The sequence below is a fragment of the Motacilla alba genome, chromosome 4A (genome assembly GCF_015832195.1).
Source record: "Motacilla alba alba isolate MOTALB_02 chromosome 4A, Motacilla_alba_V1.0_pri, whole genome shotgun sequence".
NCBI lineage: Eukaryota > Metazoa > Chordata > Aves > Passeriformes > Motacillidae > Motacilla > Motacilla alba.
The window spans coordinates 12,595,535-12,619,664 of record NC_052045.1 but is presented as its reverse complement, the minus strand read 5'-3'; the positions used below and the strand labels follow the sequence as shown (position 1 = coordinate 12,619,664).

Below are 24,130 nucleotides of genomic sequence, written 5' to 3'. Positions count from 1 at the left end.
GAATGGAGTTGCTTAAACATACCAGTGTGTGCCTAAAAATGTAAAAATAAAAGCAGTGCTATTTTAAGACTCGAGAATCAGGGATTATAAATAGCCCAGCTGGTGTGTTACTCCTGGCTGGGTGTGTCGGTCCTGAAACATCAGCACAGCTGTCACTTCCCTTTGAAGCGGCTTGTGCTGATGACCGCAGCTGGGAGCCTCCTCCACGTTCCCCTGCTCCCGATAAGCACAGGGCACTGATAAGGTGCTCTCCAGGCCGAGTCCATCACAGCAGCCCTGAAACGGCCCAGCTGGGCCTGCAAGCACACACGGATGGGAGCTGGCTCGGGCTGGCAGGGGGCTGTGGAGCTGGCGCTCCGTGGAGGGAGGCGGCGCTGGCCGAGTGCAGCTGAGGTGGTGCTGCTGAGAACAAGCTGTGGAGCTGGGGCTGCTGAACCCCAGAAAAAAGGCAGAACAGTTGTGTGGTTAAGGACTGGCGTGGGCCTCGTGAGATGTGGATTTAGAGTTCTCTGTTGTCAGTCTTACTCTGTGGCTGGTTGGGATACATCTTTCTGCTCCCATCATTTAGACTTCTTCTATGGCCAGTGGAGGAAAAGATGTTTAGAGAGTAATTTCAGCTCACCTTATGTGCACCTCCAAGGTGAGGTGGACAGGCTGCAGTGAGGGAAGCCTGGAAAACACACCAAGGCTTGACCCTTGCCTGCTGGAGGTGCCTTTATTCCCAGTCTGGGGAGGCAACAGCCGCTGTGATGATCCAATACATAAAGTAAATTAAGTTGAAAGTCACACAGGTACCTTAAATAGCTGACTTTTTACTTTCTGACTTTCAAAAATCGTTTTAGTTTCTGTCTGTTATTCCAGTGTTGTGGCTGGAAAGAAGCACCTTTGATGTTGTGTTCCACTGCCTCCACACTGCGGGTGAGAGGCAGGACGACAGGCTCTTCCTTGGAGGCTGTTTCCAAGAGGAATTCTGGCTGACTCTTGCCCAAGTAATGATATGTTTATTTGCAATATATGGAGCCAGGAGCCGTCTCTGGGTGATAGGGATCTGGAGACTAGTAAACAAGAAAAGGCAAGGTTGGAACTCAAACTGTAAGAAGAGTTGTTTGGGTCTAAAGAAAACAACTATAAACTGAATAATGATGGTGTTCAAAAAGATCTGGAGTGGTGTATGTCAGGACAAGGTGCAAATGTATCTGCCAAGCCCCTGCACTGGTAGGATGCTAAAATCTGGGTTATTCTCACAGGGAGCTCTGAGCAGCTTGTACCCAGAAGGCGAAGCACAGGGAGCTTGTGGGCCATTTTTTTCTTTTCATAACAAACAGAAATGGGCCAGGAATCTCTCCTGGTGTAGCTGAGTCTTCTCCAAACAGGGGAAGCTTATTTCATGTAATTGCACTGGAGGAAAGCTGTCAAATAAGCATCAGTAAAAGATGCAAAACACCCTGATGTCTGAAGGTTTCCAAGAGCTCATGCTGAATTCTTACTCTGTAGCCTGCTTGTAACACATATGCCTGTGTCCTGATGGGATGCTCTGCTAGCACAGGCACCAAGCCATTGGCGATAGAGAAGATGATTTCCATTAAAAAATGAATGGGAACAACAGCAGTGGCAAATAAAGATCTTCCAGGTTCAAACCTGGTAAGCTGACAGCTCCGTTTCCAAAGCTGGATGTTTTCAACTAACCACCTAGAAACAGTATTTAAGTAATCTGCTGACTGTGGTGGACCACTTGCATTCTCCACACTACTGACACTCAAGGAGCTTCTGGGGGTCCTGAACAGGAATCTGAAGAGCTACAGTTAAGTGCCAGGCCAAAGATGAAAGCCTTTTTCTGAAAGTGAAGTTGTTAGTTCAGTCTGAGAGCAGAGACTTCTCCCATGGCTCTGTGTGGTCAGAGCTACTCCTGGAGGGCAGTGGAAGGACTGATTTAATGCTCCATGTCTCCTTGCTTTTATGCTGAACTCTAAATCATGCCTGCGTTTGGCAGCAGCTTAGCAGTGAGTGCAGCACAGAGCCCGAGACCCCTCGGGTGGCACAAGCACCCAGATCTCCTCTGCCCTGGCCTGGGGGATGTTTGCAGCTGAGGTCTGTGGCTCTGTGAGGATGCACAACACACATGGACACAGACAGACGCACACACACACACACACACGTTACGGTATGAAGAAGCTCAGCTTGCTTTTTATTGCCTCTCCCCACTCCCCCCTTCTTCTTTTCTATAATCATTGCAAAACAGGAACAAATGAGTGTGTCACTTTAAACCATGAAACCACTTAGTCCATAAAGACAGATTTGGCGTCTTTGTGCTGGCGGTGACAGGCCAGCGTCACTCCATAGTGATCCCACTGTTCTCCTCGGCCCCGCACCCCACTGCCCTCCCCACCCCCTCCCAGATTTGCTCCGTGTTTGCCTGCCTCTGTTTTTGTGGTTGGTAACCAGCAGAAGAATGGAATGGATTTAATGATTTGTTGGCTGCGGTGCTGGCATGATTAAGTCAATAAAGCTGCAAGCTGAAAACAGTGTAGTTACAGTATATGACTTTAACCTTGTTAATGCATGTTTACATCCCCCTGCCCAATGTATAGCTGTATATTGCATAAAGAAGATCTGACCAATCTTTAACCCATTAAATAATTCATAAAGTGAGAGCAGCCATCAGCTACTTGCAGAGCGGATCAGTAACCATGGGGTCAGCAATAACTTTGGCTCCCTGGACCATATCCAGCATGTTTAAACGCTGGTGATGTCACCAGGCAGGCTTCTAAGCTTAATCATTTGGATGGGAACAAAGGGAAGTTAACTGTTGACATGCGGTGTCTCCGCAGAAGAGACACGTGCAGCATCCCTGCTCGCAGGGAGCGTGGCCGAGCTGCCGCCTCCGAGCCTCTTCTGTACCTGTCCCTCTTTCCTTACAGCAAAAGTGTGGCTGGCCAAATGTTCAAAGGCTCGTGTTTCCTAAAGTCCTTTTATCTTAAGGACAGAGACACCAGAATCCCACAGAATTTCAGGGAATTGTGTGCTGATGAGTGATGGTATTTGGAGGCACTTGGAAGGTTTTCTCATGATGGGTAAATTTTGAATGAAAAACATCTGCAGTGTAAATGAGAGAGAAGGACATACAGTGCAGATGGAACAGGGCAAAGACAGGGATGTGTGAGAGCATGTAAACTGGACCATTCTCCCTGCAGTAAAAGTTGTCATAATAAAATACCAAGCAGGACTTGCAGGAAGATCCCAAGATTTTCACAGGAAACTACCTCAGCCAGTCTCTTATTTTTGTAAAGACAAAACATAGGGCTGACTTGTGCCAGCACCGAGCTCTCTTCACACAATATGTGAAGAATCCCTCTTCCAGCTGGGCACTGAGGGATTCTCCAGGCACTGCCATGTCCAAAGCTGTTGCATGCAGAGTTTTTTGAGGACTTAAGGGGCAGATCATGGGGCACGTGGCTGGGACATGCTGCACTCCACTGGGCTGTGCAGCCAGGTTAGAGGCCCTGGGGAACCATTACAACTCTGTGTAGTTTAGTGTTGTTCTGAGATGCAACCAGCTGTGGCCAGACCTAGAGGAGAGGTGCAGAGAGGAGAACATGACAATGACTTGTATGTGGAGTGAAGCAGGAAAAGCCCTTCCACCTCTCACTGCTGATCAACAAGGAAAGCAGCTCTGCCAGATCTGTGGGGTCATGACCCCAGGGCAAGGGATAGGCACCTTTCAGATGTAAACCCTTAGATTGCCTCAGGAAATTTCCCTCATTCTTTCTGGAAGAACCTTTAATTCCCTTTGGAGGGAAACTGAGACAGGGAGCAATGAAGTTGTTTGCCCATAGTCACGTGAAGAATCTCTGTATGACAGGACTGGAAACTGGACTTGGTTAAGTAAGCCCAAGTCCACCAGAATGCTCTTGTCCTCTGACTCAGTAAAGAAACAAAGGCTTTAGAGGCTTCGGAATTCACCTGTAATGATCCCAGCTTCCACTTCTCCTTCTGACAGATTGCTTACACTCTCATGAGCTCACCCTCAACTGTGTGTCCAAAGGGACACTTGCTTGTGTGGCTGAACTCCTCAGAGTCTTGCATGCACAGCACAGAGCCAGGGGTGTTTGCTGACAGACCTCCGGTTTCTTCGTGTCTCCATGACTGGGACTGCTGGGGTATTAGAGGCACCCAGGTAAAGCTCTCACATGGTTATTTGTGAGGCAGATGGCTGCGTACAGCAGAGCGTATCTCAGAATCCACCACATCCGCTCAGTAATGAATTTTCCAGTGCCAAAAGATAGGCACCTTGTGTTGGAGATTAGAGCCAGGACCTTCAGTCTGCTGTTGCCAGAGATCAGGGACGAGACTGACCCCCAGAGCTAATGCTGATTATTCTCAGTCACTCAGCTATTCTCTGTTTCTTTTTGGTGGTTCTTTTGATGATTCTCAATTTAATTTACCCTGCCTTTTTGTTTTGTTTTGTTTTGTTTTCTTGGTTTGGTTTTTGCTGTAATCCAGAACAGCAGTGTGCTTCAGAGAAGATGCTCCAGAATTTATGGCAAGTCATGTCTGATCTGTGTAGAAATTCCATGTTCAGTTTTCTTTGTTTTTAGCTTGGAACATTGTGCAATGCGCCTGAAAATCTTTCTTTACTGGTCTGTTGATTTCAGTTCATGAACCCACATACACCTAGTGATGTTTTATTATCACTCACCTATCATATGGTGTTATAGCAGCTGGTAATTTGTGTGCATTGACTGCATTTTTTTTTCCTGCTTGATAGAAAACAGAGTTGCTCCAAGCATATGATATGATAATGCTGAATGGGGGGATCCCAACTTCTGACCCATGGCTAATATCCTGCAAGTCACATGGAGCTACCGGGGATTCTTGAGCTGGAGCTCGAAATGCCTGTGTTATCAGCAAATAAACACCATTAATTGCTTCTAATATGACATGGAGTGGTTAAATGACAAGATCCTTATTAATATGTGTGTATATCAGCCTTTCAGTGTGGATGAGGGGGAGTATGAAGTGGTAAAATTATTTAAAATTAGTAGGGAGTATTTACAGGAAGACATAAAGAACTGTCAGTTGAGGAAAGCAGAATTTTATGTTCTTGTTCTGGATGACCTTGCTCCAAGGACAAATCAGAGCTTTATGAAATGAAGCTGCAGATGGCTAGTCTCAACTCTGTAATAATGAAATGACACAAGAAAAAAATGAGACATCTAACAGTTTGTAAATACAATCTGAATGGAAAGGGAGAAAAGGGATTTTTTAAGGGGAGACTGAGTTGACTTGGTTACAACAGTTCAGCTTCAGGTGTTTTAATAATAATTTCCATTTAAAAACATAATGGAATTGCTCCTTGTTCCCCATACTCAAGGTCACCTTAACACATTTTTCATTTTTAACGTGTCAATATCTTGGTTTTAAAAATTTGATCATGAGGACTACCTAGTCACAGCCTTCTTTGTATCCATTATTTAAGCATATTATTGATCACCGCATTTTGTTTTGTAAGTTACGGTGTTGATTTTTGACACCTGATTGGGCAGAGGATCTGATGAAACCCTTTTTAGGTGTTGGACTAGTTTCATCTGTTAGGAAAGAGTAAGGGTGTGAGAAGTTTAATACTGAAAAAGTGATGTGATACTTTGTGCCAGAGCATGCTTTGTCTGTGCACTTACATGAGAAATCAGGAGTAATTATGCTGGGTTTTGCATGTGGGGAGGTTTTCATGCAAAGGGCTTCTCAGAAGTTGTTAGGGAGCCAACTACTATTGAAAGTGAAGAAGACTTGGGCATCTGCCTCTGCAGATTGATCCTTTGCATGACAAGGAAAAAGAAATAAATGGAAATGTTAACTTGGAGAAAGCAGGGGATTTTCAAAATCTCAGTGATCCACTGCAGTTAACAGAGCTTTTCAGAAATGGGCAGGTAGAGAACTGATTTATCCTATTAGCTCAATATTTTCTGACTTTCACTTTGCTAGTGTGAAATATTCAGTATTTCTTTTATCAGATCTCTCTGCTCTCCCTAATACATAAATTTACCAGCCAGTCACTGCCCTTCCCTGTAGCAGCTTCTGCTGGGTGTTGAGCTAACTTGACTCCTTTGGAATCTCATCAACACCTCTGAGAGCATGACTTGACATAACACAAGGATTGCTCAAGTCAAACCACTTTGATATTGTAAGATACTGTAGTTTGTCATCACAGCTAGCACAGCCTTGTAGAGACAGGCAGGACTACCAGCTGAAATTAGGTGAGATAAATACAGTTTTCGATTATCTCATTCAATTTATAGGCAAGCTGCCCTCCATGGGAACAAGAGCGTGGTGTCAAGGGTTGGACAATCACGGCAGCTGTACAACCCAATATAAATACATGTTCTGTGCGGAGAATTCAATTTTGGATCATAACTGTATGTTATGCAGAGAGGTACAAACCACCCATCCCTGCATCTTTGGGTGCATACACAGAAAAACAGTAACAGGCACGGTTTCTGTTAAAGAATGGTGGTGTTGGACGAGTCTGACCCCAGAGTGCTGCTCTCAGGTGGAAGAAAAGTGTGTGAACACTGCAGGCACCTCAGTCCCACTGCCCTCAGGGGCCTGGCAGAGAGTCTTCCTGAAAGGTCTGCCTTGCATTCAGGATGGTGGATCAAAGCAGTTCTCCAGGCTACCTTCACCCATGGCCTAGGAGTTTATCTGGGCCAAAGGAACTATTTTCAAGGGAGCTGCTGTTGCTGGAATCTTGATCCCAGCTCTTTATAAGCACTGCAGTCCCTGGAAGGTTATGTCTGTCTGGTTCACACCAACTCTTCCATTCCTCAAGCTCTTGGCTGCTCCCAAAGCTGTTTCCCATGTTCCTTATAACTGGATTGGTAACACCAATGATTTCCACATGCCTGCTAAAGGATGCATTTTTGTCTAAGAGAAAAATCCCCATTGCAGTAACTCATTCTGGATTTTCTGTCGTTCTGTTGCTCTGGTTGCTGTTGCTCTTTAAGGACATGTTTTGATGGATGAAACCAGCTCTGACAATATTGGTAAATTCTTTGCACAAAAGCTTTATCTAATTCTATTTTTTTTTAAGAGGGGAAGTGGAGTCAGTTTCCATGGTATTAAAATTGTGGATGCATTTTAAAAGCACTTTGGATAGTTCGATGGAATTTTGTTTTGTTTTGTTTTGCACAGTTTGAAGTATAACAACTACAGGAAAATCATTGTTTCATCTGATGTGTTTGAAGGCAGGAGGAAGATCCTGATAAAATTGCTACCCAGGTGTGGTGATCTTGTCACTGCTCCTAGCAAGGAAGGAGGACTACCTTTCAAGGAAACTGTACATGCTCATGCTGTATGAAAAGAATAAAAATCTTAGAAGATTTTTTTAACCAAACCATATACCCACAGATCACTTACAGTCTTCAAACAAAGCCTTTTCCTGACTGACAGCCCCCAAGATAAGCTTAGAAACTTGAGTCTGGCAGTATTTCACATGCTTGTGTATCAAGTAAATGGTTGAAAGATGGGTAAAAAAAAGCCCAGATCCACGGAGCTGCACAGTTTGTTTTATCAATGTTCATACATTGTGCTAAAGCAAACACACAAACAAACAGAAAGCTTTGGAGCATCTCTGAACTGAAAGGCTGTTTTTTCTTGAAGAGCATCTCTGAATTGCGAGCAGAATAGAGGAGAAAAAAAGACAGAAAACTTTCAAAGAGCAGATGGAGAGTTTTGTCAATGGCAAGGAGCAGAGGCAAGAAGCACGGGTAGCCCCAGACCTCTGCATGAAGCAAATGGCAGTGGCATCTCACAGACATCACACTCTTGAGGGGGCTGACAAGATCCTTTTGACAAACTGACTCTGGATTTTGTTTGCTTTGTTTGTATGCATGGGTCACTATCTTAGTATCTGAGGGCATTAACAGCTGTGGAGGCCATAAGCCTTCTTTGTAAAGGTGGCATCAAGGTTTCCTGTAGGTATGCACAAAGTCACTACACACCATGAGCCTACATGTGGCTTCTCTGTCATTCTAAATCATGAAACTTAAGACCATGAAGTTGGGAGAGACAGCTTTAATACCGTTGGTGTTTTAATTGCTTAGTCTGTAGTATTTGCAGTGTAGTTGTGCCTGGGGTCTCAGTCCTGGGCTTCAGAATGAAGTGCTGCTCAAGCTTGAAGTCCCCACCAAAGAGATGCAGCACAGCTCCTGGATGAAAGAGGATGAATCAGGAGGCTGGTGGGAGTCCAGAGAAATGAAGGGGCATTAGTTTGAAACTAGTATTTGCATTTTCTCAGCAGAATACAGAACTCCCTGTTTGTAACAGATGTTCTAAAAATACAGAACAAAACTTGGTTTGTGAAACTTCACCCCACCCCCAGGGAAGAGCTGTCCCTGCCACGAGCCCATGAGTGCCCAACCCAGGAGCCAGGGCCTTAGAGCAGGTCAGGAGTGGCTCTGCTCAAGTCCTGTAGCCACTGTAATTCTTATTTACTATGTGATATCATTATACATACTTCAAACTAAGTTACCTTTGGTTGCCAAAAGAACCCCAAAAACCCCAAACCTGGTGGAAAAAGCAGTTTGTCCCGTTCATGTTCTTGGAGCAAACATCCACCCTGGGTGCCCCATTTCCTTTAGCCATTTGTTTTTATGCTGTGGCTCATCTCAACAGCCCTTCTGGTTTAAGCTCTGAAATCACTGGATTCAGCTGGATGCCCCATTGGAAGGAGAGGGGATATTTCTCAATTCAGCAGCGTCTTTTGAAATGGAATAAACTTTTTAAATTCAGGTACTAGAAGTATTTTAAATTAGCCCTTTTTCTGTTCCTCCACTACTGCTAACACTTTCAGTTAGGAAGTGCAGCTCTTCCTCAGCTCTGCAAATATCTACTGAAATTTGCAGGGCTGCTTGCCTCTCTCTCAGTAACCTTGCTGTGACCTGGTTATCTATTAGAACCACAAAGAATTCAGTCTCTAATTAGTCCATCTGTTAACTATTCAAATTCATGACTTAGTTTTATTGTCTGAGCCTTTAACATAATGCTGAATGGTCTCACCTGGCAGCTTATTTCTTATAAAGCAAATGTGCCTTTCTGAGAGCCATTTTGGTGCAGATAACTGTCTTTTCAGCATTGGACAAATGAGGCTGTCTAGCAGCCTGCAGTCCCCTTCCTGCCCTCACTGAAAAAAAATTGTACATCTCCAATAGCTCTGGGCTTAAGTCAATACAGTTTAACATGTACAATTTCTTTGTTATATTCTTTGGAGTTACACTGTAAGAGCAGATGGGAAAGTTTAATAATGATAAATGAGTTTAGTATTTTCACATAGTCCTAAAAACAATGAATGCTCTTTATTCAAGATTAGAGGGTTTTTTACATACTTACCAAAGAGTGATTACAGCTCTGGTTCGGCTCCTCAGAAAGTCTTGCTTTTAAATTCTTTTTGGACTGTTTGTTAATGAGGATTCAGAGGAATTAGGGGCCATAAATTTACTCATTCTTGCTTAAGTGAAGCCACAAAGTGATTACTGGATATATCACTAAGTATTGAGGACTGAAGTTTATCAACCATGTTCACAGAGAACGATTCATCTCCACGCGTATTTGCTGCAGCTGTGCATTTTCTGTGTAGTCAGATGATGGGGCTTAAGCTCATCAGTGGATTTTTGGAAGGATGTCGATTCATAAATGTCCGTGGTAGGGCTCAGTGGCACTGTGTGCACCCTTTCCATTCAGCAGTGCCCGAGTGGTTGTTGGAGCAGGCCCACGCTGGCTCCAGCTGGGTGCGGTGACTGCGGGTTTGCCATCGCAGCCCGCAGGTTTGGTGGCACTGGTGGCACTGGTGTCACTGGTGTCACTGGCTGGGCCATGGCCTTCACAGTGGCACTCGGTGCCTGAGCAGTGACAGGAGCATTGCACCTTCCTGCTAGCCTGGAGACTGACTCTTTTCTCCCTGCTCTTGGAGCTAGTGCATGAGACACTAAGTCAGAACTGTGTAGTTTTCCCCAAGGCCTTTCTGAGCAGAAATTGCCCCATTAGGGAGCCCGAGGAGTGCTGCAGGAGCTCTGGACCTGCTGTGACACTTTGCCTGGCAACAGGAACACATGTTCTCAAACTCACTCCCCAGTTCCAGGTCTGTGTGGTGTGCCATTTAGTTAAGGATTCTGCCCATTTTAATATGAGTTTTGGGAGGGAAAAACAGAGAAAAAAACATGATACCCACATGCAAATGCTTTTTTTCTTTTCTTTCTTTTTTTTTTTTTAAGTCAAAGAGTCAGAACCTCCCATAGCTCTCTGCACCACCCAGTGTAACTGCACAGCTCAGCCACACAGACCCTTGGGTGGGAACATCCATTTTCAACATTCCCAGCTTTGGCAGCAGAATCCTTCTCTCTTTGCTGTCTTCCTGGATTTATAATGGGATAAAACCGAACTACAGACAAGTTAAGATTATGGTTGCTTTGGTTTGGTTTTGCTAGGGGAAGGAAAGTGATTTTTCTTGGGAAGTGATGAAAAGGAAAAATGTTTAAAGTTCATTAACCTTTGGTACAGATTGCAGTGTCCTTTAGACTACACCATAGCTATTCTTAGTCATGACGTGCGAGTGGTTATTTTTTATTGTACAGGAATACAGTAGTTCCCACTAGTGGTGAAAAGAGAGAACTTTTGCCTTTTTCTTTCTGTTTTTCTTTTTTTGTCTTAACCTAAACGTGAACTTGTAGAAGTCAGGATTTCAAACTCACTCTTTGGCTTCTCAGCTCTGCTATTTTGTCCTAATTTCCCCAAAAGCAAACTGCATATCTCTAGATTGTTTCTTTACTGGCTAATTAAGTGTTATACAACTTTGCTCTGACAAACTCAGCAACCCATTCGGTGTATTTGCAAATGAACTTTGCTGATTGTCATTATTGCTATAGGGTGCCTGCAGAAAATCCCATATAATTAAGCAGTTGTACTGCCACAGCTCAAGAGCTGCAATTAGTAATGTGATTTACACTTCTTTACCATTAATAATATGGAAACATCAACATTATTTTCTTGATGATGTTTAGGAGAAATTAGAATGAGGTGGACATGATTAGGAAAAGAGACTTTTATGTTATGACTTGTTAATGCAATAGCCCAGAGCAAGACATCAGAATGATTGTCCTTGCACTAAAACTCCTTTGCTTCAGTAAGCACAGACCCTCTGCGCGCCACAAGACAAGTTTGGAGGAAATTGGATAGATGGCAGGGATTTTGGTGGTATGAACATTTCAGCGTCTTTCATGTGCAGAGTACACAAACTGAATCTCTCCACTTTCAAATATTCCCCCAGAGGCAATCTGCATTATTCAAAGCTTAACTGTGGTTGCAGAATCCTGTCTGACATGAAAGCAGACTGCCAGCTTAAAATGAACTTTCATATTTACATCTGTAGTAAATCATATTTACTTTTTCCTCCCCTCCTCTTTTTCCGTGGGAGAGAGGGAGTAAAACGGGTAGGAGGGAAGGGGGAGGAGGAGAGATGTCCAGCAGAATTGTAAGCAAAGCACCAGTAATAATATCTAGTCTTACGAGACTGCCCATGAATAGGAATGATAATGAGAGCAGTGATGAGCTGCAGGTTTGTGTCTTTTAGTAAATTATCTAGCAGGCATTTACATTTCATCAATTGTGCTTTTGCATAATAGACCAAAGTGCTACAACAAAAGGAGGCACCATAAAAATGAGTAATTTCAGTGACCTTCTTGGTAATCCCTCTTAGAAAGAATGTCTTGGAAAGAGTTGGATTATTCCTCATGGTGAAACCTCTGTGGAAAGGTGCCCCAGGCTCAAGGAGCTTTCCTGGTGACAAATGCCTTTCAAGGCTTCCTTCTGGCCCCTCTGAAACATGGCTCGTATCCTGTTTTCTCCATCTGAGCATGCTTCTAATTGTCAGATGTCAGAAGGCAACAACCATTTTCTTCTTGCTTATCTCCTGATAACATTGATTCTCAAACAAAGGATGTGGGCTTCCACTCTGAAAACAAAGGAAGCATGGCCCAGCTAAGGATGCTGGATATAATATACATACTTCTCCCTTCCAATAATAACAATACATCATAAATAATGTAGAAGCTGGATGTGAAAACAGAGAACGGGGAATACGCTGGTGCTGCTGTTCCCGGGTACAGCACTCACAGGATCTTGTCCTTAGCGAGGCCTTGACTTCTTGCCTCATTTTTCTCTTGTATTTCCCTGAATACCTGCCAGCTCCTAAGATGTTTAGAATTCAGTATTTTTTAAATTCTTTTTCCATTTTGGGTTGCGTCTTCACCATGTTCTGGTGAATTATTTTTTCTCTCCTCCCCATCATACTGTTTCTTTGGAGGCAAAAGCTCAGCTGTCAAAGTCAATTTGGATCTTTCACTGAGGACTTAGAAAGAGGCTGGTTTGTGCTAGGCAGGAGCAGGGCTCGCTGCATTTATTACTGATTTGTGCCTCGGCATGACCTCACCCTGCATTTTTGTGTGTTCTTCTCTCCTTTCACAGTGACCTCTTCTTGTTCATCCAATATTGAAACTCACAAGAACCACTTCAATCCCAGGCCCACATCTTCCTTATCTCTCTGGGCCCTGGGTCTGATGGCCCCTTTCCCGTTCCTTTGCCTTTAGTTTGCTCTTTTCCTGTAGGTTTTTCCTCTTCATTCACATGGCAAATCCTACCCTGATGCAACTTTCCTTTCCTTCTGTCTTTCAGCATAACAGTTGGAGAAGTTGTAAGAAACGTGATGCTTTACTCCCACCCCTTCTGCCAGCCAGGCAGCCCTGAGACTGCAGCAGTGGTAGTGAGTGGGTCCCCATGGCCTTGGGCAACACATGAGGAATTTTGGTTTAGCTTCTCTCACTTCTTCTTGTGCTGATCCTTAGAAAACAGAGCACTCCCCCACCTCTCACTGTCCTCACTGGAACACACAGGGCCATGTGAGTCCATGAGGTGTTTTGGCTTTGGGACAGCTGAAAACTGAAGAGAGGGCATCAGTAGAGAGGATAAGGACTTCTGTTGTTGCCTCCCTGATGAGATTAATTTTCTTTTTTTCCTCTTTCTTGGCAGGATCAAAACCCTGGAATCGTTGCCAGATTGCAGGAGCCAGGCTCCATCCCGAGCGGCGGCTCGGTGCCGGCACCAGCCACGGTCAATGGGTACACGATGAGGAACCATTTACTGAAGCAGCAAATCATGAAACGGCAGCTGATGCAGGTACGATGCCGAACGCCTCTGTGGGTCGCTGCGCTCTCCACCTCACTGGGAAGGACAGGAATGAGGAAATCATCAGTCAGCAAACACTAAGAGTGACTCTGGAATTGCTAGGCTGAGTCAGACTAAGGCTGTGGTGAGTCTAGCATGAAGTCAAGAGAGGCCAAGGCCAAGCGCTGCTCTGCCAGAGCTGAGTACAGATTTGCCCCCTCATATGCAAGGGAAGGATTTGGTCACCTCCATATCCCTGATGTCATTGTTGGTCAGCCACAGAGTTGTGAGGGAAGATGCAGAGAAGGGAGGCTTGGAAAGTGAATCAGCCCCAGAGGGATGTTCTCCATGCTTGCCTTTCTCTCTGGTACCCTGGGGATTTAGCAGAGCAGATGTTAGGCTCCAATTTGTCCGGGTCTTGACTGGTCTCTCTAGCAACAGAAGCCCCTGTAAGAGGTTAGCAACAGGCTGTGTGAGGAAGCTGGGATGGGGAAATCCCACAAACAAATTGGGTAAAGCAGCTCTGACCACGTGCCTCTGACTTTCTGAATGTGCTACTGGATTTGGGTCAAGGAGGCTCATTTCTGTGGATGGGAAATGAGATGAGACGTAGCTCAAAAACCCTCAATGAAGTCCTGTGCTGCTCCTTGATCAGACTCCCTTTCAAACCCAACTCTGCCTCCCTGCCTTCACTTGGCTTCAACTTTTCCTGGGCCTCTCTAACACAGAGGGAGCTCCACCGTCCCCAGAGAGTCCCCAGGTCACAGCTGCTGCCCACAGCAGGGATGTGAGTGCAGTGCTGGGTGCTGGGGCTAAATGGTGAGAGAGTCAAATCAGGTCACCTGGACTAGCCCAGCAAAGCCTTGCTCAGGGAGCACCTGCTGTGGATCCCTGGCTCCTGTGTTCTGGTTAGAAGTGGCCAGCAGCACTCAAGGGGATGGTGCACATGGGCAGAGCTTCCAGCGGCAGCACAGTTGACTCATGAGCTGCTGAACACAGGAGTCTCCATGTTTGTCCAGCTCCCCTTTGGCCGCCTGCACAGCATCTGCTGAAGGTTGCAGTTCCCAGTGCTGGGATGGCATCAGGACACCTTTGCAAGAAGGGGAATGTGAGAAATTAAAATTCAGTCTGAAACTAACTGTCTGGGCTGAATCTCATCAGAGGAGGGGGATAAAGGGTGTAGGGGAGAGGTTGTTAATGATAGTGGCTACACTTCAAGTGTCAAGGATCTGTCAAGAGACTGTAACTTCACTATTACTCCTCTTGTTTTCCAGGAAAAGCAGAGACAAAACATGCTGGGAGTAACATCTGAACAGAGGAGTTTGTTTGCAGCTCAGCAGATAAACCAGTTTCAAGGTAAGAAAGGAAACAGCCTGAAAATGGTCTGAAAATCCTTGAGGCGCCAGGGCCTGGTGTCTGGTTAAATAGAGACACTTAATGATTCTCTGCCCTGAATTACAAGCATTTTGCATTTTATCACTTATCCTGAGACTCCCATTTCCTTATGCCTCCAGTATAACTCTGTTACAAAGAACACAAAGGAGAAGCCCCCATGACGTGAAAGAAATAGCAGCAGTTTTTAAAGGTGTGGCCATGTTTCCAGGGTGAATCTGTGCTCACCAGCTAACATGTCTCTTTGTCCACAGCCGTGCAGCAGCCCATTCCTGCTGACTGCAACCAGGTGATTCCCGCTCCTCCGCCCAACCACCGCATGCTGCCGTCAAACCCAGCCATGCTTCAGAGCACCTTGGGCTCTGGCATGGCCTCAGCCACGGCCAGCCAGAGCAGCGGGACGATGGTGATGATTCCACACAACCCTGGCAAACAGCAGGGGATTTTTCCACCTAATTCTGACTTTAACATCCCACTGCGGCCAAGCCAGAACTCACTGGGCATGAACTCGGGGTGCCAAACTGTTCACAGCCACTCCACTGTGAGGCCAGGAATGCCAATGGGAGGCTTCAGCTCTGGCTCCTTAGCAAATCACTCTGCAACACAGCAACACTTGAGGCAGCCGAGCATGCCAAGAATCCCCAACGTCTACCCCAACTCATCAGCCCAGATGTGGACACCGACTACTGTGCCAAGAATGCCAAATCAAAGCCAAATGGATACCAGCATGCAGCAGTTTTCTGGGAACACAGTGTTCTCCAAACAGGGCGTGAGGCCGAGCACACCGGGTCAGGCGTTCTCCCAGCAGGCTGTAGTGCCACCAAACCAGATCGCTCCTGGCATCCAGGTCAGGCAGATGCAGAAACTGAGCATGGGACAGTCTGGCCAGGGCTTGAGCTCAATGAGTAATCAGAACTTGAGACACAATTTAACCAGGGGACCGTTGCCAGCTATGAATGTTATGAAATCGTTGCCCCAAGGAGTGTCCAGTTTTAACCACCTCAATCCTGCCCCGGGCCTGGGCCCGCCAAGCTACCCTTCCACTGGCCAGCCCGACGCCTTCAGCAGGATGAGCAGTGCTGCCGAGCTGCCCCAGTACGACTTTGTGTCCCAGCACAGCAATTCCATCATGCCTGCCAACTGCAGCGACACCGACTTCATCGACTCCCTCATGAAGAACAGCAGCAGCAGCAACGACGAAGAGTGGTTGAACAATCTGACAATGATAGATGACATTTTGGGACAGCATGCTCAAAGCTCTGGACATGTTTAGCTTGGAGAGAAGCAGCCTCATTGTAAATAACACACGTATGGCTTTGAACAGAACAGACAACCTGTGAAAGCCACTGCCTCATTCAATACAGAGGGAATAGACTCAGCCAATTCTTTGCCTGCATCAAAGTTTAATATTGGCAGTTTTTCAGACGACTGTATATATTTGAATATTTTGTAAATTATGTTTTCCTAAACCTTAAATGTAGAAGTATTTATACTTCTTTGCTGGACTCTTTGTAAATAAATCTATAGCATAACTTTTGGTTTTATTATAGGGATTTCATTATACCTTGTTATAAATATGCAAATAATATTGTTAGTTTCAGTAATACTGTGTATTACAGCATAAAATACTTATGTTTTTGACATAACTTAACACATGATCTAGGGGTGTCATTGCAACCAGACTAAGCAGAAATCAGATGTGGCATCTATTCTCCCATATCAAGAGGAAAGATTGAAAAGTTGCATTAAAAAAAATGAAACAAAAAAAAACCTGAAAGGAGCTGCTGATTCCCTCGTCACTTAGTCTTGCAGACCAAGCCTGGTACACAGGTCCCATCCAGGCACCCAGTGCATTCAGGGATCTGCTTGCAGAGATCCATTTGCCAGATCCTGGGCACGTTCTCAGCTTGATACACTCCAGTAGGTCGCCGTGCCAGCGCTGTCCTGCAGGGAGTGTGTGCTGGTGACCTTCCGTGCTGATGGTGTGTGCCTGGAGTTGCAGGCTCGGCGTGGCGTGGCCCATGGTGGCCACGCTGGACAGGAGGTGCTGGGCAGGCACTGCCCAGCTTCCAGCCACTGAACCCTTCAGCAAAAAGGTAGCTCTGGTCTGTGCACCTCGACCATGTATATTTGTAGTGTACAGGTGATTTATTCCTGGTTTTAAGGCTTTTCATAATTTCTGTTTTAATGTAAGACTTTTTTTCAGGGGAAAAGTCTACAAACATTAATAGTTAATTTTTGATGTTTTTCTGTCAGCTACTATTGTCCTCTGTATATTTAAGAGTCTGTTTATAAAAGATTCGCTGTACTGTAAACTTCTTAAAATGTTCATACTTTGTGTAATCATATTTTAATAGTCACGTCATACTTCGCAATACATTTGTAATATAACGTCAGCTTCAAGCACAGAATGTTTTTTTCTTCATACCATAATAAACTGCCAGGGGAAAATTGCATATCCTTCTTTATGTGCTCATTTTTCAGCTTCAGTGTTTTGTACCTGCAGATATTTGAATTAATTTGATTTGTCCAGGATGCTACAACGTCAATCTAATAACATGTACAAATGCATGTGTGCTGTTGGTAGGAGCAGTGGACCAGACAGAGAGTTAAAGCAGGCTTTAATTTTATTTTAAGGTGGGATTGCTGAGGCCCACTGTCCTTTTCACATATAATTATAGATGGATGTGAAATTAATCTCTGTTGGGTTTTTTTTTTTACATAGCACCATGTTTATTTAAGTGACAGTTCTTGTGTGTAAATGCCAAGTGTGAGGCAGTGAGAAGGGGACCTTGCTCATCCTGTGACACCTGCAAGGGCAGTGGGGTGGGTACAGAATGTTACTCCTTCAACATAGAAATTGTCTTATGGGAGAGCTGGTGCCTGTCCTGGGGGAGGCCAGGCTGAGAGGAGGGGTAGGAAAGAACAGGAAAACTTTAGCAATGTTCAATAAATGCACAAATAGAATCTGGAGCTAAAATTGCCTCCATTTAACTGAGCCAGACACGGCCCCAGCTTCCTGGCGGAGATGTGTTGTTGCTGCTCTTTGTCCGAGGCACACCGTGGGCACTGAAAGCCTGAGGAAATCTCCTGGGGGGATTCCTTGATGGAGGGAGGGGTTTGGCAAGGACGTTCCTGTCCTGGAGTGGGTCCTTCTAGGAGCCTGTTCTCCAGAGCCAAGGGGCAGAAAACAGCTCCTGAAGTCAAAAATGAGAGGGGGCGGTCAGGGTTTAAAGCAGCCGGGCACATGCTCTGCTGCTCCTGCACAGGTGGGCAGGAGACCTCGCTGGCTACAGCCACTCCAGGCTTGTCAGAGATCCTTGTGGCTTCGAGGGGATGGACCCCTAACCAGCTTCATCTTGAGTTTGACATGTACTTGTATGAAACCAGGGTGAGGAAGAAAAAAAGCCAGTTTTTCCAGCAAAGGAAACCAAATAATTGCCAAAAATATGCTGTAGAAGTCAGCAAGTGTCTGGGTAAGGCAGAAATGCTGACTTGCCTCTGGACAGCAGAGAGGGAGAGAAATGCCCGTGAGTGAGTCTGTGGTGAGGACAAAGGTGAGTTTTTTTGGCTGTGAAAACTGGCACCATTTCAGCAGCTTTTCTGTCATGAGCTGTATCCTGCCAGGGCACAGGGAGCTTCAGGGAGTGGCAGGTCTGACATCGGTCTGGGATCCAGAGGCACTCAAGCCCTCCAGGCCAGCAGCACAGCAGCCACTGATGGCAGAGAAGGCTACTGCCTGCCTGCTCCTCTTTGGGATATTATTAAAAACAGCAAAAATGTCCCCTTTTCACTCTTCATTTTGTTTGTGTCAATACACACTTCATCTCTTCAGTTCTGCATGATTTGTCCAGGGCTGCAAACACTGTGGGGAGGATGTCTTCAAAAGCCAACTGTTTCCAAAAGAACTTTTGTAAAACAGTTTATCTTGTAGCTCTGTTATGTACGCACTTGTTTTCACTCCAGTTTTTTTGTCTGCCTTTTCAGCTGCTAGAGCTTTTCATCCCTCCATATCCCATCCCTCATGCCTCAAGAGGGAATGATGATCCTTCCTGGCCACAGAGGTGTTGTTGGAAGAAGAACCGGACTAAGTATAATTATTACTGTCTTGCTGGTTGTATTTGTAACTACTCTTTAGTAAACATGTCTTCTGGGGAGTTGGCACATAACCACAATGACCAATGCCCTGCTTGGGTTGCAGCCCGAGCACAGGGCTGCTGCCTCTCCCTGGGTCAGCTTGGGCTGGAGCACAGGCACAGGGAAGTGCAGGGCAAAGGCATGATGACCACAGACAAACATTCCAGCAGCTGGAGTACCAGCACTGCAGTCCTGGTTGGTGTCAGGCTGTAACAGTTTATGAAAATTAACTGCCTGTTTTTTTTCTTTAAAAACCCCTACCTTTGTCTGTACTTTGCCTTGCCTTTTCTCCCCTCTGTTTAAAGTGTGAAAATGCTCACAGTGTAATCCTGCCTTCCCTCTGACAGTCTGTGTCATGAAGGCAAATAGTTGCAGCTAGTAAGGGCTAGTGAATTGTAGGACTGAACATATCTGCACAGTTCTCCTGCTGCATTTGCTGGACCAGCAGATCACCCCACAAAATGTACATGGACTTACACTGTGAGCCAAATTCTGCCACCATGCAGTGTAAACACACAATAGATCTCCTGAAGGCAGTGGTACAGTACAGCATTTATGCAAACACAAATAAGAGCAGCATGTGGTGCTCTGGCAGTGCAAAGTGAAATTTGGATTTCTAAAACAGTTACAAGGAACGAAGTGTCTGACAGCATTCACTGTTGAATGCCATCATTTATTTTCCGTACAAGTTACGTCACCAGACTGGCCTCATAATTATGGCCATGAAAAAACAGAGGCAAGGCAGTAAGCTTTTCCTCTTGGATTCTAAAATAACATCAAATGCCTATAAAGTCCAGAATTTCCAAAGACCTCAGCTCACTGAAAGCCTCTCTCACTGAAAGATTAGTAGTATAGGTAAGTCAGACTTACTATGGAAAAATTCTCTTTGTGGATTGTAATAATCTAAAGCAGCCCATTTATAACAAAGGAAAAACAGAAAACCACACTCTTTCCTATTAGAGCAGTAGGCAGGGAGTGCCTAGGAATAGATGTCATGGGAGCCTGGATCAGACAATTTCCCTGGGAAGCATAGCCCTGACTTATGCAGAACCTGAGCCCTGCTGCTCAGTGGCTCTCCAGGATTGATTACATGTCTGTCTTAAGAAGCTTTCAACAAAGGAAGCTGCACTGATGTTGAAGTGTAAGGTCAAGCTCTCCTCTTGTGTAGGATGTTGTAAATCAGGAGCTATTCCACTGCCTGCTGCAGGGTAACCCCTGATTTACACCTCAGCAGAGTAAGCACCTGGCAAGAAGCTGGCACTTGTCTCATGGTCCTGACTGGATGGGAGAGGCACCATAGATGTGCAGAGTGGCCCCAAGGGAGGACTTGCTCCCTGCTGGTGCTGCAGGGCAGCAAGGACACAGGGAGGAATGGGGCAAGTGGCCACTGCACCAGCTCTGCCTCTCTTCTACTGCCATCTGCACTGACAGGCAGGTGGCACATGCTCCTGGGGGAACACTGGCCCTGGCACATCTGCCCTGACAGTTATTCAGGCTGAGCTCAGGTTTTGGTGCTAAACTCCAAATTAATGCCTGTTTCCTTCTATTCCCTGGTATAGATAGAGATATAGATAAATAGAGATACATAGATACAGGTATAGAGATAGATAGATGATAGAGATAGATGATAGATAGATAGATAGATAGATAGATAGATAGATAGATAGATAGATATAGCAAATTAAAAAAAAAAAAAAACTAGAAAAAAAGTGAGATGTTTTAAATACCAATAAGGTTCTCTCCTGGACAAGCTAAAACAGAAGTACTGGTTGGCAGATGCAGGAGTTCCTGAGAACTTAAGACTCTGCCTGGGCAAGAGGCCTCCTGTGTGCAATCCTGCATGAAACCAGGGACAGGCAGGTTATTAAAGCAGTCAGGCTGAGCCCACTGGAGCTGTAGTTAATCACAGCCATGGTTGTGTTATAGATGAGTAATGCGATGGTCAACTCTCACAATTAAAGGGAAAATATTATGTATATGTTAAGGGAAGTTTTGTGTGTGTATAGTTATGTTTCTCCCCCCTTGCACTGTTACCACTGGTGGCCGGGCTGCTCGGGGCACTTGGGAGGGTCGGCTTCTTACTGTGGCAGCACCTGGCCCCCAGTCAAGATGTAAGAAAGTGATCTCCACCACTGGCCAGCGAAGAAGGAGTTGATTGACAAGACTTTGGGAGGGGTTAAAGGTTTAAAGGGCAGGACATCCAGTGTGTGGATGAGCACATGGTGGTAGAATCTTTTGCTGCTGAGGCTGTCCTATCTTCTCTATTCAGTCTTCTGTTGTATTTTTTGAAAAGGCTATAATAAACCTTCTAAATTTTTTGAAAGTGAGTATCATTTCTCACAATGGCTTATGTGCTGATCAAAACAACCCCCTGCCACAGCAGTGATTTGTCCCCACAGCCCAAAGGGTCCATGGCTGAACCCTGCTGCCACTCTCAACGTGTGTCAAAGCCAAAAACCACTGAAAAGCTCCTGAGGTTTGTGCATCACATTGTTTTTGTCCTTATCAAGGTTTTTGATGCTGCAATTTAATGTCTTTAATCAACTTGGCTGGAGAAGAAAAAAGACATGCCCTTTTAAGCTTAAAGTTGGATTTGTATTAGAAAAGGACATTTTAATTGTTCTGATGTTGCCTTAATCCCTTTTCAAGGAGTGAAAAGACACGTGTGCTGACCCTGCTGGGTTCCCTGTCCTGGAGCTGTGCTGTGTTTGATGGATGACTGGGACAGACAAGACCTGGGGCAGTAGCAGGGGTGGTGAGACTGGCCTATTTTCACTCCCTGAGGGGAAACCAGCCCAAAGCTATAAAGTTGTGAAATCTCTTTTTTATTTTGCTGTTATAAAGCTGTGCTTGACTATCGAGCTGCAGAAACATGCTTTGTTTCAAGTTTACAGACTGCTTCTTGTCAACCCTGCTGGATTTGTATGGCAGCCAGAGAAAGAGAATTACCTGGCAGCCCCTTGTTCCTTTCCTCCTCTCAGCCCATAAATTACTATTCTCTTTCACCTATTAGCTGACTGCACTATTTGCCTAAGCAGTTCCCATTAACCCCCTGTTTGAGCCTTACAATCCTTAATAAATATATATGTTTTCCTGTGCTCTTTCAGGATAGTTGATGGTGTCCATTAGCAGTGGGGGACCATGAGGCACAAAAGGCTCAAGACTCAAATCCCAAAGATATTTAGGTGCCTAATGAGGCAGGCAGACACCAGTAGGATTTTTCAAGTGTAGTTAAGCAGGACTAGCAGCCACATCTCATGGGCAGTGGGTTGTGTGTTACCGCCAGTAGCTGTGCAGATCCAGGAGGATAAGCTGGTTGTTTCTGTGTGGCTTGTTGTGGGTAAAAAGGGGCTGTGAGTCAGGCCCCTTGGTGTCTTAATTTTCCAACCATAAGAGTCAGTTGGCTAATTCTGGTAGGGATAGCATGCAGCCTGGCAGGTAGGCAGTGGAGGATGAGCCATGGATTCCACCTCTCCTCTGTGCAAGTTCTTTGCTTTACTCAATACCTTGTTCCCACCTCTGTGATGTGGCACACCTGGCCCTGCCGTAGGGCTTGGGCTCACACAGAAAACATGAGCAGGTCACTCTTCTTGGCCAATATTCCGGCCAACAAACTCTTCAAAAGTGCCACCTGTGCATCTTGAAGGCAGATGGAGTCCTACTCCTGCTTCAAACCTGCAACTCAAACCTGACACCACTTGAGCTTCTAATGGATCATTAATGTACCCAGATACAGTGAGACACCATCTGCATCCATGCTTGTCCTGGCATGAAATCAGGCAGGGAGACTCTTTTCATCTTCTTGCACCTAGAAGTCTGGTCCCAGATTAATGTTTCCATTTTAACTGTCTGTCGGTAACAGTTGGTAATTTTATTCCTCTTGTCAGCATCCACAATAAGCATGAGAAGTTTTGCCTCTGGCTGTGGCAGTATTTATAGCTGTAATACCTCTTGTCCACATCCTGAAATCATCCTCAAACTTAAACTCTGAGCTATCCTAGAGAGCAAATATATTCTTTTATGTATTTTTGTGTATTTTATGCAGTGTCCAAACAATGAGGCCCTAGTCTCTAGATGCTACCATAAGTCTACTAATAAATAATAGCTCAACACCGAGATTAACACTGCTACACAGAGACCTTCTGATTTGGTACATTAACTTCTTATTTTTTTCATGCTGTGAATGTAAGCTGTAGCTGGAGATAAAAAGTGCTGTGAAGATTACTGTAAGTGCTCTGATCTTCTGAACCCTGAATGAGGGTCACTGTTGTATAATAAATTGCATTAAAATATAAATGAAAAGAAATCGTGTACAATTTTTCCAGCAAGAATTATTCACAAGAAGCTTCATGGAAGAAATGCCTGCATTAGCTCCAATAAAAGCCATTATTTCTTTCAGGTGGCTGCTTGAAGATTTGCTAATTGTCTGAAGAACCTATATCAGCACCTGATGGGATATTCAGGGCTGCTGAGACCCCACTTGTCTCAGTGATTTTGCGGAGCTGACAGAGGGTTTGTTCCACTCATTAGAGCAACCAAAGAAATTCTGCTTCATAACAAAATTATTTTCTCCTATTCACCAGAGTGTAAAGATGTGCCAGGCCAAATGATCCACAGCAGTATGGCTTTTTCAGTCCCACAGGAATGATCCTTGGTCCCACGGGACTTACGAGAAAGGTTTTCATTGATTGCTGCAGGGAAGGTTCCTGCTAACACCATGAATGCCAGCTGGTTTTAATCCTGCCTGTAAATGGCAATTTTCTCTAACAATGGGAAAGAAAACTGCATTTGAAACCCAGTTTCTCTTCTTCCCACTATGACATATTTAAGCAAACTGACTATGGTTGTGTGTTTTCTTTTTCATTATAAAGATTAACAGCCCACAGTAACAAGATTAGATCCATTTTGCCTACAAAACATGGTAAAGGAAAATTTGAATTAAACCAGAATCAATAAAGCATGAACTTTGGACAACTCAAAGCTCCTTTCAGTTCCTTGAGCTATGCACTGGCAGCCTCTGCTGACAGAGGCTTGAATCCAACAAGAAGGTCACCACTTACACCTGATAGTGAAGAATTTCTTCCAAATGATTAGATCACTAGGGTTCTAGAGAAACAGAAATCAGTAAAGCTCTGGTGAGCAGCACTGCCTGAAACAGCTTGCCCACTCACTGGTTGCCTATGGTGCACAAGCACTCACTGCTGTTGACAATATGACAGCAAATACTATCATGGAAATCAAACAAAAACACTATCTGATCTAAATAGATGCACTGTTCAAAAGAGAAAAGCCTTTCAAAATACTGGTCTTTCTGCAGGCTCTCTGGCTGGTCCATGACCTTGGGACTCTTTGCCATTCAGCAACTGCAATCTGCTGTCTGGAGCTTGTCTGAATT

The 24,130-nt window shown here is 45.0% G+C and overlaps 1 protein-coding gene across 1 annotated transcript in view; it reads left to right on the top strand.

The window, feature by feature from the left end:
• Window positions 1–17,054, top strand: part of MAMLD1 (mastermind like domain containing 1) — an 83,613-nt gene extending 66,559 nt beyond the window's left edge. Inside the window, exons 3-5 of the mRNA XM_038122840.1 lie at window positions 13,072–13,218; window positions 14,481–14,562; window positions 14,853–17,054. Coding sequence (XP_037978768.1) covers window positions 13,072–13,218; window positions 14,481–14,562; window positions 14,853–15,871 — 1,248 coding nt within the window. The 3' untranslated portion in view covers window positions 15,872–17,054. The remainder of the gene's footprint in view (window positions 1–13,071; window positions 13,219–14,480; window positions 14,563–14,852) is intronic.
• The last annotated feature ends 7,076 nt before the right edge of the window (window positions 17,055–24,130 follow it).